Source organism: Crocuta crocuta, unplaced genomic scaffold, assembly GCF_008692635.1.
Source record: "Crocuta crocuta isolate KB4526 unplaced genomic scaffold, BGI_CrCroc_1.0 scaffold61, whole genome shotgun sequence".
NCBI lineage: Eukaryota > Metazoa > Chordata > Mammalia > Carnivora > Hyaenidae > Crocuta > Crocuta crocuta.
Window position 1 is genome coordinate 1,694,892 of NW_027528369.1, and position 14,964 is coordinate 1,709,855.

Genomic DNA, 14,964 nt, shown 5'->3' on the forward strand with positions numbered 1-14,964 from the left:
AGAGGCTCACGTGGCAGCTGCTGGAGGTGATGGTGGTGGTAATGGAAGAAGCAGTGCTGGTAACAATGCTGCTGCTGCTGGTGACAGTGGTGGTGGTGGTGGTGATGGTGGTGGTGACAGTGATGGTGACAGTGGTGGTGGTGGTGATGGTGGTGGTGGTGACAGTGGTGGTGGTGACAGTGATGGTGGTGGTGACGGTGACTGATGGTGGTGGTGGTGGTGACAGTGACGGTGGTGATGGTGATGGTGACGGTGATGGTGGTGATGGTGGTGATGGTGACAGTGATGGTGGTGGTGACGGTGACAGTGATGGTGGTTATGGTGACAGTGATGGTGGTGACGGTGACGGTGGTGGTGACAGTGATGGTGGTGGTGGTGGTAGTGATGGTGGTAGTAGCAGTAGTGATGGTGGTAGTGGTGGTGATGGTGGTAGTGGTGCTGATAGTGGTGGTAGTAGTGGTAGTGGTGATCGTGATGGTGGTGACGGTGGTGGTGGTGATGGTGGTGGTAGTCGTGATGGTGGTGGCAGTAGTGGTGGCAGTGGCGATGGTGGTGGTGACGGTGGTGGTGGTGATGGTGGTGGTGGTGATGGTGGTGGTGATGGAGGTGGCACTGGCTGCGGAAGAGGGAGAAGAAAAGAGGAGGGGTGGAAAGGGGGAGAAGAAGAAGAGAGCAGGGAAAAGGAGCTACAAATCTTTGTCATTTCCCTGTTTCCAGATACCTAGAATAACCATGCTTCTATTTTTTTTAAGATTTTTTTTTAAAGTTTATTTGTTTATTTTGAGAGAGGATAAGTATGGAGAGATAGGTTCTACTTACATAAATGGGTTAGAAAAAAGCTTAGGGCAGAAAGCTGCCACCACGGGGCAAAACCACCTGAGGTGAGCTAGCGAGATACTGTAACGGGATCGCAAGTAACTTGTTCTATCACCTGCAGGAAATTACTTTCCATCTGGTGCCAACGTACCTTGATCACAAACTCTACTTGCCCCACAGACCCTTTCCTTCTTACACAAGTTAATGATTACTGTCTGATTGTTTTCTCCACCTTCACGTATGTGAGATCTCATTTTCCTCATGTTCACCATGAAGGTAATGCCTTGTGAACTCAATAAATATGGAGATGAAACCCCTGCTCTTGTCTCCTCCCAGACATTAGCTCCTCTCATTTTCAATTCTGTATCCACTCTCCCTCCTGAACAACAGAGAACTCCAGACCCTTAGTCTGTGACAAGTGTGAGCAGGGGAGGGGCAGAGAGAAAATCAAAAGTAGACTCCGTGCGCTGTCAGTGCAGAGCCCTATGTGGGGCTCGATCTCATAAACCATGAGATCATGACCTGAGCTGAAATCAAGAGTCTGCAGCTTAACCGACTGAGCCACTTGGGCATGCCTCCATGCTTCTCTTTAGATACTAGGGGAGAAACACCTTAAAACGGATTCTACTTTGTATTGATGTTGAGGTCATCGGTGATGGAGCTCCTGACCAACTGTTCCAATGCGTCTCCCATTTCAACATCCTGGACTTTTGCTTTTCCCATCTGTGCATCTCACAATATAGAAGAGAAGACCTGACACATGAAAAAGTTGGCTGCTAACAGTAGTTTTCATATTCCATAAAGGCATATGCATATATTTTGAGGTGGTGATGACTTTAAACATATCACATCAAAAGGGACTGTGAACACGACAGTAAGAAACAGAATGGTGAGAGGTAGGTAGATGCTACTGTACCCAGATTTACTACTTGTGATAAAATCCTCATCTGCACAGGAGTAATTTTCTTCCCGGGATGCAGTCAGAAGGTATTTCAACCAGGCATGGTCTATGGGGGATAAGCCTGGATAATTCATTGACAGTAAAATTGCCACTTAATTATCATGCCAAGCAGCTGCCATTTTAGAGATAACCCAGACTCTCACCCTTGGCCTTGCAAACCAAATGTTTATACTTCTGGTAGGGATGCAGACACGTTGCAGAATCTTAATGTAAGTTTGAAATCACAAGCAAACATACCTTCACAAAGCCAAGGCTACATAACTTGGCTTTTGCTCCAAACTGCCACTTGCACTGTGTGTCGGCATCATAAATCTGTCCCGGGAGTTTGTCTGGATATTTATACTGTCCTGTTTGCTTGGGCTCATCCACCAGACACCCAGCCTGAGGTGTGCTGCCATGAAGAAATAGCCTGGTTAACTCCTGTGTTTCTCGGGGAGCTTTCCACATAAAACAACACCCCTCTCAAGGCATTCATGCAAAGAAAAATATAACACGGCTAAAGATATGGGTCATACTTAAAAGTTAAAATGTGTATTTTTTCAGAGTGTGAGTCCTTGTCCTAAGAAGATGGAATTTACACAGCCATGGAAGGGTTTCCCTGGCACGGGAATTACAGATGTCCAAGTGATTTGATTTGGCCTGCTAGATGTGAAGGATGAATCTATTTGAAAACTCTCCCCAACAATCTCATTCAGCAACATTCAACACATTTGTATTGGGTGCCTACTGTGTGGTGAGCATTAGGCTAAATGCTAAAGGTACAAAATATACTGGACAGACAGGTCCGATCTTCACGGCATTGAACGCCATGCTGTATTTTTTTTAAAATAAATAATGGGCCTGTGGTCAAGATGTACTTTACCTCAAATAGTCTTTACAAGCGGAATATAAATAAGGCTTTCGAAAGCACTGAGAGAAAGCATTGGGGCATTAAGCAGAACAAGCCCCAAAGTGTGCTCACCTGGGATGTGTTAAGGAAAACATCAATCTTGATGGCATGGATATTGTTAAAAAAAAAGAACCTTCCCTCCACTTAACTTAAACGGTTAAACTATGATATCAAACAGCATGGTGGTTCAGTATGATTTTGGCAGAAGATGGATGGGAATCCAAGTCAACCAGGAGACCAAAGGGCAACTGTGACATACTCCATTACTGACAAGGACTTCTGTAAGAGTTTAACAGTTTCAACAGGAAGATGCAATGTGCTTAACCCAGCAGAGGAAGCATTCAGAGTCAGCTGTTATCATCAGCCCCGACATTTAACTATATGATGTTAATGACAGAATGTCAGTCTACATTGAGTTGGCCTTGATTCCTATTTATTGATTCCATTCTCACATGAGTTAGAAAAGATAATTTTTAGCCCAAATTACAAATTTAAAACTGACAAGAAAACCTTTCATTTGATAAAACTTATAATTGGCAAAAGGCTTGTCGATTTTTTGTCCTGTCCTTTAGGACATCGTTTGACTAGACATCTTTACATTTAATCAGCTGTGCCTGGTGCGTATCACAAATTCTGTAAACACTTGCCAAGAGTATGTAATAGTATAGTTTAAAAAAATAGTGTTAATATTATCAATTGCCAAAGAAACTTTGTTAGCCTCCCTAACATTTGGTCAAAGGGAAATGGGATTGGAACCTGAGCTTTCCTGCGAGTCCACATAGCATGATGGGTTTATAATAACAGCTAGAGTGCTAGTATAGGTCAAATATGTATTATTGCTAAACAAAATTAAAGAACACTTCAAAGAGTTCCAACTTTGGGTCATTGAATATGAATCACATAGTGCTACCTTCCTAACTCCCATTTTACTAATGCCATGTAGGAGTTTTGAATTATCAAAGGGATTTTATATAACTATCACTGCCTTTGGATGTCTCTTGGACATACAGCTAGCTCATGGCCATTTCAAGCAAAATAGCTAAGCAAGACAATACTCCACTCATTGTTAAACATGCACACCACTTTAGCATTTTTAATACTATTATGACCCAAATGATTGATCAGATCAAAATAATTAGTCACAGTAAAATGTGTATCTAGCTTCCTCTGGAGGTCATGAAAGGGAGACAGAAGCACAGATCTTGGAATCATGGCAGACCTCAGGGTGAATCTTCTGTCTACACTTTACCAGCTACAGGAAGTTAAACACCACAATTAACATCTCTAGGGCTCAGTTTCTTCAACTGGAGAATGAGGATCATAATAGGATTGTCATGAGGATCGAATAAGGCAACATGTGCAGAGCACTTAGCACAGTACTAGACCTTCAATGTCTTTTTTTCAATAGCAATAATGATGACAATATCATCATCACCAGCACCACCACCACCATCATCATCATCACCAACACTACCACCTTCATCATCATCATCCCCAGAGTATTTATTTTAAACACCTGTTGAGCACTGTTTCCTGTCGCCACTCCAACCCCGGAAATACTCCCTGGCTTTACTTTGTCTTACCTAAGGAATTTCTTAAGATACTGCCGGCTGCATGAAGACCAGGAAAACACCCCGTTGTTTCCTGTCAGCGTGGGAGACATGATATTGCCTTCAGCCTTCCTGCAGGGATTGCCTTCCCCATCGTGAATCATGCCGAAGCTGAAACACATGGAAAAAACAAACCCAAAAAGCTTTCTGTGACCTGTTTTCCAAAAGATAATCAAAGAGAGAAGATGCACTGACGTCCAATGAACCCAAGTGAGAGACAAACAAAAATGAGTTGCTATATATAAGTGGCCTTCAAGCAACATAGGGGTTAAGGCACTGACCCTCCCCACCAGCAGTTGAAAATTCCAGTGTAACTTTTACCTCTCCCAAAACTTACCTACTAACAGCATACTATTGACTGGAAGCCTTATCAATAACTTAAAGTCAATTAGCACATGTTTTGTATGGTATACGTATTATATACTATAGTCTTCCAATCAAGTAAGCTAGAGAAAGTGTTATTAAAAAATCACATGGAAAATATATTTACAGTACTGTACTGTATTTATTGAAAAGAATTCACATGGGGCGCCTGGGTGGCTTAGCCGGTTAAGCGTCCGACTTTCGCTTGGGTCATGGTCTCGCGGTTTGTGGGTTCGAGCCCCGCGTTGGGCTCTGTGCTGTCAGCTCAGAGCCTAGAGCCTGTTTCAGATTCTGTGACTCCCTCTCTCTCTGACCCTCCCCTGCTCACTCTGTCTCTCTCTCTCTCCTAGAAATAAATAAAACATTAAAAAAAATTAAAAAAAAAAAGAAAGAAAAGAATTCACATTTAGATAGACCTGCAACAGTTCAAACCAATGTTAACTGCAGTGCTATAAAATTCACGTAGCAAAGTCTAAAAAATGCTAAGGTCTTTGCTCTATTGTGTGTTGGCCACCAAACCAAAGAATGGTACGTCTGCTATATAGCGTTAAGGACGAGAAACTTTTGGTCAAGGTATCTAAGCTAAACTAAAATGATGAGAGAGTCAAACTCTTTTATTTCAAATACCAAAAATTTTTTCCTTGCCACCAGTTGCGAAACTGAGGTAAGGGAGTTCAGGGTCAGGAGGAGAAAGGAGCAGAAACAAATTCAGACCTATGTTTGACATTCATGTTTATTTCCTGCTCTGTACAAAGGGACCTTTTATGTGGAAACTAATTTGACAATAAACTATTTGTAAAAAAAAAATAAATAAAAAANTTTTGCTTTAATTTTTTTTAAAAAATTTAATATTTATTATTTTTTTAATGTTCATTTCTATTTGAAAGACAGTGTGTGAGTGGGGGAGGGGTAGAGAGACAGAGACAGAATCTAAAATCTGAAGCAGGCTCCAGGCTCTGAGCTGTCAGCACCGAGCCTGACATGGGGCTCAAATTCACAAGCCATGATATCATGACCTGAGCCGAAGTTGGATGCTTAAACGACTGAGCCACCCAGATACCCCTTTAATATTTATTATTTTGAGAGAGAGAGCACAAACAGGGGGCAGGCAGAAAGAGAGAGAGGGAGACACAGAATCTGAAGCAGGCTCCGAGCTCTGGGCTGTCAGTACAGAGCCCCTGATGCGGGGCTCTAACTCAAAGACCGAGAGATCATGACCTGAGCCAAAACTGGACACTTAACCAACTGAGACATCCACGTGTCCCTGCTTTTATTAATCAATGCTCTGAAATTAATCGATGCTCTGGAAACAAGCATTCAATATAAATGTTGAATATGAGACACACACACAAACACTCCTAAACTCAAACATCCAAGAGCGTGCCCTTTCAAATAGTCATTGTGTAAAGCATGTCCTTCTTCCCATGTGGATGCTACTGTTTAAACAACATTTGAAAATTCTCTGTAGAATGTCACTGGCACCAGATTACATGCCTTGTAAACTCAGCTCAACACTCTTACATTTCTCATTTCGAACTCTAGTCTCACAAAGGAACGATTTACTAATGAGAAGAATGTTAAGTACATGCAGTGACAAAGACTCCAAGAATATCCCGTGCGTGCATCAAAAGTCTTTGAACAAGTAACATGCTATTACAGTCTGGAAATTTACATGTCTCCATGATTATTTCCTTGGAGTAATGACCTCAAAGTATCTTCACTGTAACAAAACATGGAAGAAATTCCTAAAAGACCAGAGAAACCATTAGAGGACTAGTCCATTTACGCACACAGTGTAATTCTGTGCAGCCACAAAATGTTGTTTAAAAAGAGCAACATCAACAATGACTGGCCTTTATTGAGCTCTCTTTATGGTCCAGTACCATTCTTTTTTTTTTTTATGTTTATTTTTGAGAGAGACAGACAGACAGAGCTCAAGCAGGGATGGGACAGAGAGAAAGCCAGAATCTGAAGCAAGCTCTAGGGTCTGAGCTGTCAACACAGAGCCTGATGTGGAGCTCAAACTCACAGACCGCAAGATCATGACCTGAGCTGAAATCGGACGTTTAACTGACTGAGCCACTCAGGTGCTTCTGGTTGAGTACTATTTTACCCAAGATTTATCCTATCTATTCTACCGCTCTAAGGTAATGTCAACAAATCGCCCAACCAGTTCTCATATAAGGTGGTGAATCCAGCGGTCACTTACTTGTGCCCTGACTCATGAGCGATGGTGAAGGCCAGGCCAAGTCCCGTGTCCTCATTGATGGTACAACTTCGGTACTTACTGCACATTCCACTGATGGGGGCAAACCCTTGTGAGAGAGCAATTTCAAGTGTTAGTCCAAAGGGAACGTGTACAGATAGCCGATCATTTCTCACAGCTTCAAAGTGTTCTATACAGTTTTAGTTTAATTGATTAATGGAATTAATTTCAGTTTAATTAGCGTATTTATATTTTTTTTGCCTGAAAACTAACTAAAGGCATATGGCTTTCTGTCCTGCCTAGATAAATTCAGTACTTAACATTTGCTTGCCTTTTAAAAGATACTGTCATCAACGGATCCTCCTCACAACCCTGTGAAGTATGAATATTATAATTTCTACTTCGTATATAGAACAGTAAGCTACTGGACATTCATATGCCTTATCTAAGCTTGTTATTGGGCTAAGAGCAACCACTAAAAAGGTAGCTAACCCAACACAAAATATCCACTTAACAGTGGTATTAGCAGCAACACTAGGTATGTTTTCTAGAAGAACATACTTCCTGGTTTTTTTCTGAAGCAGAAAGGCCTGAACAACGTGAATAGGTTAAGTGCACTATTCTCCTGTTCCCTATAATGTGATAAATGCTTTTATTTGCCAAAACTACTTCCTTCCAAGAGCAGCCAGAAAAGCATTCCAGCCAGTGCCTGATTCGATCTTGAAACACACTGTGGGATTCAAGGTCTTTCTTCCCAGGTCTGGGTCTTCCTAAGCAGAACAAGGCTATGTACCCAGTCAGTATTACACGCATGCTTGTGGATCAACTACACCCACCTTGCTGCTCTGAGGTCCATGAGATGATGTGAGAAAACTAACTTATCATCCCTGGCACCACCACCACCACCACCACCATCACACTGATGCAAACAATCATCAATTCATTAAAAAAAAAATTGGTGAGTTCCCACAGCATGCGGTGGAATATACTAGAAAATACAGCATAGATGTGGAAGATATAGTCCTTACTCACTGTCTTGTGCGAATATAGAACAGATGTGTCCCTTAAAGATCAAGTAACTTTCTAAAGGAGGGACTGCTACCTAGAGGCAGATTTATATACCATGGAGATCAGTCAAATTCTCTTCAGCTACCCAGTTCTGCAGTCATGATGCTTGTAGAAGAAACCACAACCAGGCTAGTTAAACAATGTGTCTCGATGCTCATCAATAGAGTTAATAAATAAAAATACAAAACAAATAAAGGAAGTGAGCTCGCCATTCCACCTTGACTTCCATTAAATAGAACAACATTCACCAGAGGGTACAATACAGATGGTCCACAATTTAAATATGAAGTCTTCTAATGAAGGATCCTAAGGGCCACCCACCCAGTAGAAAGTTCCTTACTGTGTTTTCATAGGTGTGAGTGAAGCATCCATTCATACCATACCTAGTGTGTCACATGGTTCATTCTTCCAGGAACAAATGTCAAATCCCGTGAGTAGGATGGCGTGGTCATGCCTCTTGCCATTCTTTCCAGTGAGGGCAGACTGCCATTGACAGAAACTATTCAGAGACTGGTCTGCGTGATGGTTGATCACTAATCCTCCCTATGGGAAACCCACACAAATGACAGCATGAATTTGTCTCACAGGTGAGAACGCTGAATCATCCTATGTGTACAGGCAAACGCAGAAACATCGTGCTTCTAGGGAGAAAGGTCAGTAGAGGAAATTACTTGAGCCAAGGTTGGAGACTAAGTTAAAAAAAAAAAAAACAAAACCCTAACACTATTCTGGTAAATGCTCACGATACTTCAAGCCACTACAGAGTTTTAGTAGTATACTTTATGACCAATTCTATTTCTACAAAAACAATAAATAACCTGATGTCAGTTAGGAATATCTACGTTCATCTCATGCTAATGTCACCTTTATACAATTGTTACAGCTTTTAGAATTTAACTGTAAGTTAATGGTGATAAAGTTCAGTCTTTTCTTCAACAGAGCATGAGGAAGGTAGTGACCACAGCTTATTTACCCCTAGCCGAATTTCCAGCAAAGGCCTTGGCACATCACAGATTAAAAGCAATCCATCCATCAGTCAATAAAATGAAAGCTCACTGAACGGATGCTGAAACAAAAAAAACGGATGTTGAAACAAAAAGATTCTGAGGGGGTAAAACGGACCTGGCCTTAACATACTTATTTACCAAAATCGGTCCTTAGAACTACTGACTTGGGTCAAGTGGAGGGTTTTTAGACGAGGTCTTTAATTATCCATGAATTAGGATGCCTCTGGCTTCAATGTCCTTGGGCAAAGTATAAGTGGTAGGTTAAAGACAGAGTGTGTCTCAACGACACACATCCTCCTTTCTACCTTTCTAGAATTCCAAGAACAATTTGACAGGTTGTTAACCTCTGTAGCTCTCCACACCTGGACCATGAGCTTAATTTTTGTCTGGTCTCTGACTCCTTGCTTTTGTACGTTAATTACTGGGGTTACAGATGAAGAGGAGAAGCCACAGGGGACTTAAAAAATGGAGTGAGTGGTAATCCCCACCTCAGAAAAATACAGCTTCGGCATCAAAACACTACAAAGCAGTGAGAACCATGCAATTAACATGCTATGATATGGTCTGGTTTTATAATTTACCCCATACCTGTGTCCTGCACTTCAAGGTAATCAATTCAAGGGCAGCTAAATATTCCTCATTTGTTCTCTGTAGTGCCCAGTAAGTTTACTGTAAGAATTTTCTGATGACTTATTTTCAGTCTCTTTGCAAAATACCCTTTATATCTACCTGCAGTTACCCAGCGTATCCAACATTCAAAATCCAACTAACCCTTGTATCTATTATCGAATGTGCCTTCCCCGTGAAACCTACATAATGTTTGTATTTGGATATATAATTTAATATCGATATTATATAAGCGTATTTAATCACACTTATGTGTCATTGTATACATAGGCACATATCATATACATTTACAGATAAATCATTATTCTGTGATGTTCTAGGTAGGTACACAACCCTATTAGATTGTACTTCCTTTGAGGACGGGGGCAGCGTATTTTCAAGCTTGAAGTTCTAGTGCCTAGTTTGTGGATCAGCACGTAGTATGTATTCAATAAATACACCCTGAATGGCAGAAAGGGTTAAGAAAGAAGTGAAGTTTGGCACGTACAGGTTCATGTTCCAGAAGAATGAGGCTCACCACAACAATATTTATATCACTTCCAATGGTCCCATCTTTAAATAGGCTAGAAACCTGTTGGGACAATTGAAATCAAACAAAAAAATAAACAAAATCTGAAAATTTCCCAAACTCTATATAATCAGACATATTCATAAATATGCAGGCTCCAATTTTACCAAATATATGCACGTATGAAGCCAATTTCCTCAAAGCTCTTTTTTTTTTATTAAATAAAATAACGCAGCTCTAGCTGCTATTCAGTCCATACAAGGACATTCTATGATTTTCAGCCTGTTTTGGAGAACCAGAATGGCTGGAGTCCTGACGAACTCCCTTACCATGTTCATGACCGTGAGAATGTACGTGGTGACATTTGCCCGGCCGTGTTTTTCCACCATTTTCTTGTCTGCCACGACAAGGGTTTCCACATTTAGGCCCTTTTGTGACTTTCCAGCTGATCTTCTGGGTCGCCCGGCACTCCCGTATTCATCAAGCCTGAGATAGGTGTCCTCCGTGGGAGGCTTGGGAGCATCTACAACGAACAGAAGAGCATTTGGAAGGGATTATCAGTAGAAAACATCCATGTGAGATAGACGGAAATCTAAACAAGGGGGGGAGAGAGTCTAGGTAACCAACACTTGACTGATCTGCTGATAAATGATGTCTTTGGTGCTTGTCCCAGGGCTTTGCCCTTAGTTTGTGGTGAAGAAAGATTCAGTCAACAGAAGCTGGTGGGTGGATAGACTCAATAACTCAATAATACTCCGAAAACTTAAACACACACACACACACACACACACACACACACAACCAATCTACAAATCTAGTCGGTACAGCAGATCAAGAAAAATCAATTTTATCAGAATAGTCTTGAAAAGCAGATAATGCTCATTTTCTTTTACTCCTAAAACACTGCAGAAATAGACATTCTCCTTTGCATCTGAATTCCTACCACTTTGTATATTTTCTAAATAAAATTTAGAAATTTATGTCCAACAGAACACTATCCATGTCTAATATCCTGTTTCATCAATACAAACTTTAAGAGATCAGTAAGGACTCTTTGACCTAATGTTGAGTTAGTTATCGGGGAAATAGCCTGGTCAGCGGTGAAATTTAAAATGATATTAACTATTTTGTAACAGGTAAGGTGCAGGTACCACCTTAACAGAGTTTATGTTGGCCATGGCCTTGCAGAAGAGACATGAAGTCTCAGGATGTTGGGAAGACATGGTCCGGTTAGGTAATGGACAGTGACAAGCCCAAGGGTTGCTGGGAGGGAACAGGACATTTAGAAATGTAACACTGATACAGGGGCACCTGGGTGCCTCAGTCAGTTAAGCGTCTGACCTAGGATCAGGTCATGATCTCCGGGTTCACGAGTTCAAGCCCCGTGTCTGACTGTGCTAACAGCCTGGAGCCTGCTTTGGATTTTGTGTCTCCCTCTCTCTCTCTGTCCTTCCCTCCCTCTAAAGCAAATAAACATTTAAAAAATAGTTCAAAAAAAAAAAAAGAAATGTGATACTAATACAGAGTTATTTTCATACTTTAACAACTGATACAGTCATTATAATGAAGTCATAATAGCTGTCCACAGAATGCAATTAAGAGATCCAATTATTTAGAGTTAGATATAAAACCTCAGGTCAGCCCCTTTGGTAAGTGACCCTCAGTTTCCTCATCAAAGAAAAGAACACAATACCCATAATACCAGTCATAAGCCTGCTCTAAAAATTAGCTTTAATATCTATGAAGTACATATCACTGTCACTATGAATATCACCACTATTATGAATACCACTATTATTATAAACCCATGCCGGATAGGTGTTCCTTAAAGAGGATATTTCTGTTAATACCCCAAACCCCGAAGGTCAATTCAAATGGTAGAGACACGATATTGCACTACTGCTCCCAATCTAGAGCCGAGGGATACTAGTTCCTCTGCTCCTTGGGCGGAACCATCAGCTGGCTTCTCTATCCACCTCAGCCTCATCTGCCACTCGTGGCTACTGAGCCTCGGAAAGGTGTCTGATGCCACTGGAGAAGCTGAACTTGTAACTTTCATTTTAATTCATTTCCATTTAAATTAAGAAAGCAATACTTGATTCCATTACTGAAAAACAAGTATGTGTGGAACAACCTGGGTATGTAAATCTACATCCCCGACCTTAAATGTTATGAAATACAGATGCAGATTAAGTATGTCTGATGAGAATTTATCGTCTACATTGAAATTGTGCTCGAAGTGTCAAACAAATATGAGATTTCCAAAACACAAAATACCTGATAATACTTTGATATTGATTACACGTTGAGATATTTTGTAATATTCTGGTTTAATAAGATATGTTATTAAAATTAATTTACCGGTCTTCAGTTTTTAAAAGACATGCCATTAGAGCATTTAAACTACTTTTGGGGCTGGCATTGTATTTCTATTAGACACTGCTGGGTCTACAAAATGCAACAGGTTGTGCCTGGGTCACAAACCATGCCCAAAGTTCCCGGTTTCTCACTGTCCCATCTACTGAGGTGCCAACACTCTATTTTGTGAAGCTATCCTTCAAGAGCTCAAAAAGAACATCCAACCATGTCACCATTGGAGGACTGGGTATTTTTCTCATGAGGACAGAAACCAAGATAATTTGGGGACCCGTAACTAAAACGTAGGAGATGCTAAACAAAAACAAACAAAAGCATATCAGTATCTTTCCTAGAGGGGCACCTGGGTGGCTCAGTCAACTGAACGTCCAACTCTTGATTTTGGCTCAAGTCATGATCTCATGGTTCATGCGTTTGAGTGCNGGCTGTCAGTACAGAGCCCCTGATGCGGGGCTCTAACTCAAAGACCGAGAGATCATGACCTGAGCCAAAACTGGACACTTAACCAACTGAGACATCCACGTGTCCCTGCTTTTATTAATCAATGCTCTGAAATTAATCGATGCTCTGGAAACAAGCATTCAATATAAATGTTGAATATGAGACACACACACAAACACTCCTAAACTCAAACATCCAAGAGCGTGCCCTTTCAAATAGTCATTGTGTAAAGCATGTCCTTCTTCCCATGTGGATGCTACTGTTTAAACAACATTTGAAAATTCTCTGTAGAATGTCACTGGCACCAGATTACATGCCTTGTAAACTCAGCTCAACACTCTTATATTTCTCATTTCGAACTCTAGTCTCACAAAGGAACGATTTACTAATGAGAAGAATGTTAAGTACATGCAGTGACAAAGACTCCAAGAATATCCCGTGCGTGCATCAAAAGTCTTTGAACAAGTAACATGCTATTACAGTCTGGAAATTTACATGTCTCCATGATTATTTCCTTGGAGTAATGACCTCAAAGTATCTTCACTGTAACAAANTGGGTGGCTCAGTCAATTGAGCGTACAACTCTTGATTTTGGCTCAAGTCATGATCTCATGGTTCATGCGTTTGAGTGCTGCATCGGGCTCCTCGCTGGCAGTGCAGAGCCTGCTTGGGCTTCTCTCTCTATCCTTCTCTCTCTGCCCTTCTCCCTCCCACTCATACCCTCTCCCTCTCAAACTAAACTTAAAAAAAAAATCTTTCCTAATTTAATTTAGAAGAATTAAGAATTGATCACCCAGCTTTTGCCTGACACAGATGAGTATTGGTCCATCTCCAGGACTAATTTCAGGGGATGTTTAGGGTAGCCCCATTTTAACCTGCAAAACCCACATACCCAACAGCACTCGAGAAAGACTATCGAGGGCCCACATAAGAACAGAATAAGAAAAAGTTTCCTTACATACATTTCTTGCGTCGTCCACAAAAATGCTGCTTTTGCAACCTTGGGTGGTGACGCTCTCTTTCTTGACTCCGAGATGTGTGGGGAGTGTGAGTTGGGGGGTGACCAGGATAACGCCCGCTGGAGCCCAGGTCGCCATGGCAACGCTGGACCTTCTCCTCAGCTGTTCTTTTGTACAGTACGTGAGGATGGTGCCCCGCGGGTGCACTGTAATTATGCTCCTGGGCCAGCAGCTGAGGTAACGGTGAGATGAGGAATTCGTTTTTTCGTGTCCTTATTAGACCTGACTAAAAACCAAACACACAGAAAACATTAACATTCTACGCATCTCTTCTTTTTTTTTTTACATGGTGATGTTCAATAACTGTTTATTGGCTCCTTCCTTTGTGTGGGCACTGTAGTAAGTAATTGGCATGTATTTTACATGTACCGTTAGCAGTTACGATATTATCCCCATTTTAGAGAAGACAAAACTGAGGCTAAGGTAGTCAAGTAGGAAAGCCAGCACTGGCATTATAGGGAAGGAAAAGTAATTTTCCTGTTACCTTCCTGGGTTCCTGGACCAGACCCCATCGATGAGGGGGCATAAGGCCAAATGTGGGCAAAGCAAAGGTTGACAACGCCCCCCCCTCACCCCCGCCCCTGCCCTCCAGGTGAGATATGTGTGATATTCCCTGGACACTCCCAGCTGTCCAAAAATAAAGGAAGAAGAAAGAAAACAAATGGTTAACTGATACAGATCACCATCATGAAGGACAGGAGTCTCCATTCGTTTACAAATACCTTAGTAAATTATAAGAAAAAGGCAACCTCGTCAACAGCCTAACCTCCAGAAAGCTACAGACTCAGTTTCCTGGAGCCTGAACATCACCCTCCCCTCCCTAGTGATGCGGGGGAACAGAGGCCAGAAGACATGGCAGGTAAAAATAATTTCTTTATAACCTGCAGCCCATTGACAGATACTTGAGACAAATACAGAGTAAAACATGCCTGCAGGACCCCTACCATCATCATAGTAATGCCTGACTGGAGGGAAAACAGCCTTAGCTTGACAACAGCTAGGCCTTCAGTATCATATTAACCGTCTTGAACGTGTGAAAATCCCACTAGGAGCTTCCTCTTCACTTTATCTCC

General features: G+C 41.5%; 1 protein-coding gene across 1 annotated transcript in view; it reads right to left on the reverse strand.

Annotated features, from left to right (window-relative positions):
- The window catches only part of ADAMTS18 (ADAM metallopeptidase with thrombospondin type 1 motif 18), a 144,325-nt gene that overhangs the window by 65,633 nt on the left and 63,728 nt on the right, over nt 1-14,964 (reverse strand). Inside the window, exons 4-10 of the mRNA XM_077754169.1 lie at nt 13,835-14,117; nt 10,385-10,578; nt 10,035-10,118; nt 8,297-8,456; nt 6,849-6,954; nt 4,250-4,387; nt 2,015-2,168 (exon numbers count right to left, since the gene is read on the reverse strand). Coding sequence (XP_077610295.1) covers nt 2,015-2,168; nt 4,250-4,387; nt 6,849-6,954; nt 8,297-8,456; nt 10,035-10,118; nt 10,385-10,578; nt 13,835-14,117 — 1,119 coding nt within the window. The remainder of the gene's footprint in view (nt 1-2,014; nt 2,169-4,249; nt 4,388-6,848; nt 6,955-8,296; nt 8,457-10,034; nt 10,119-10,384; nt 10,579-13,834; nt 14,118-14,964) is intronic.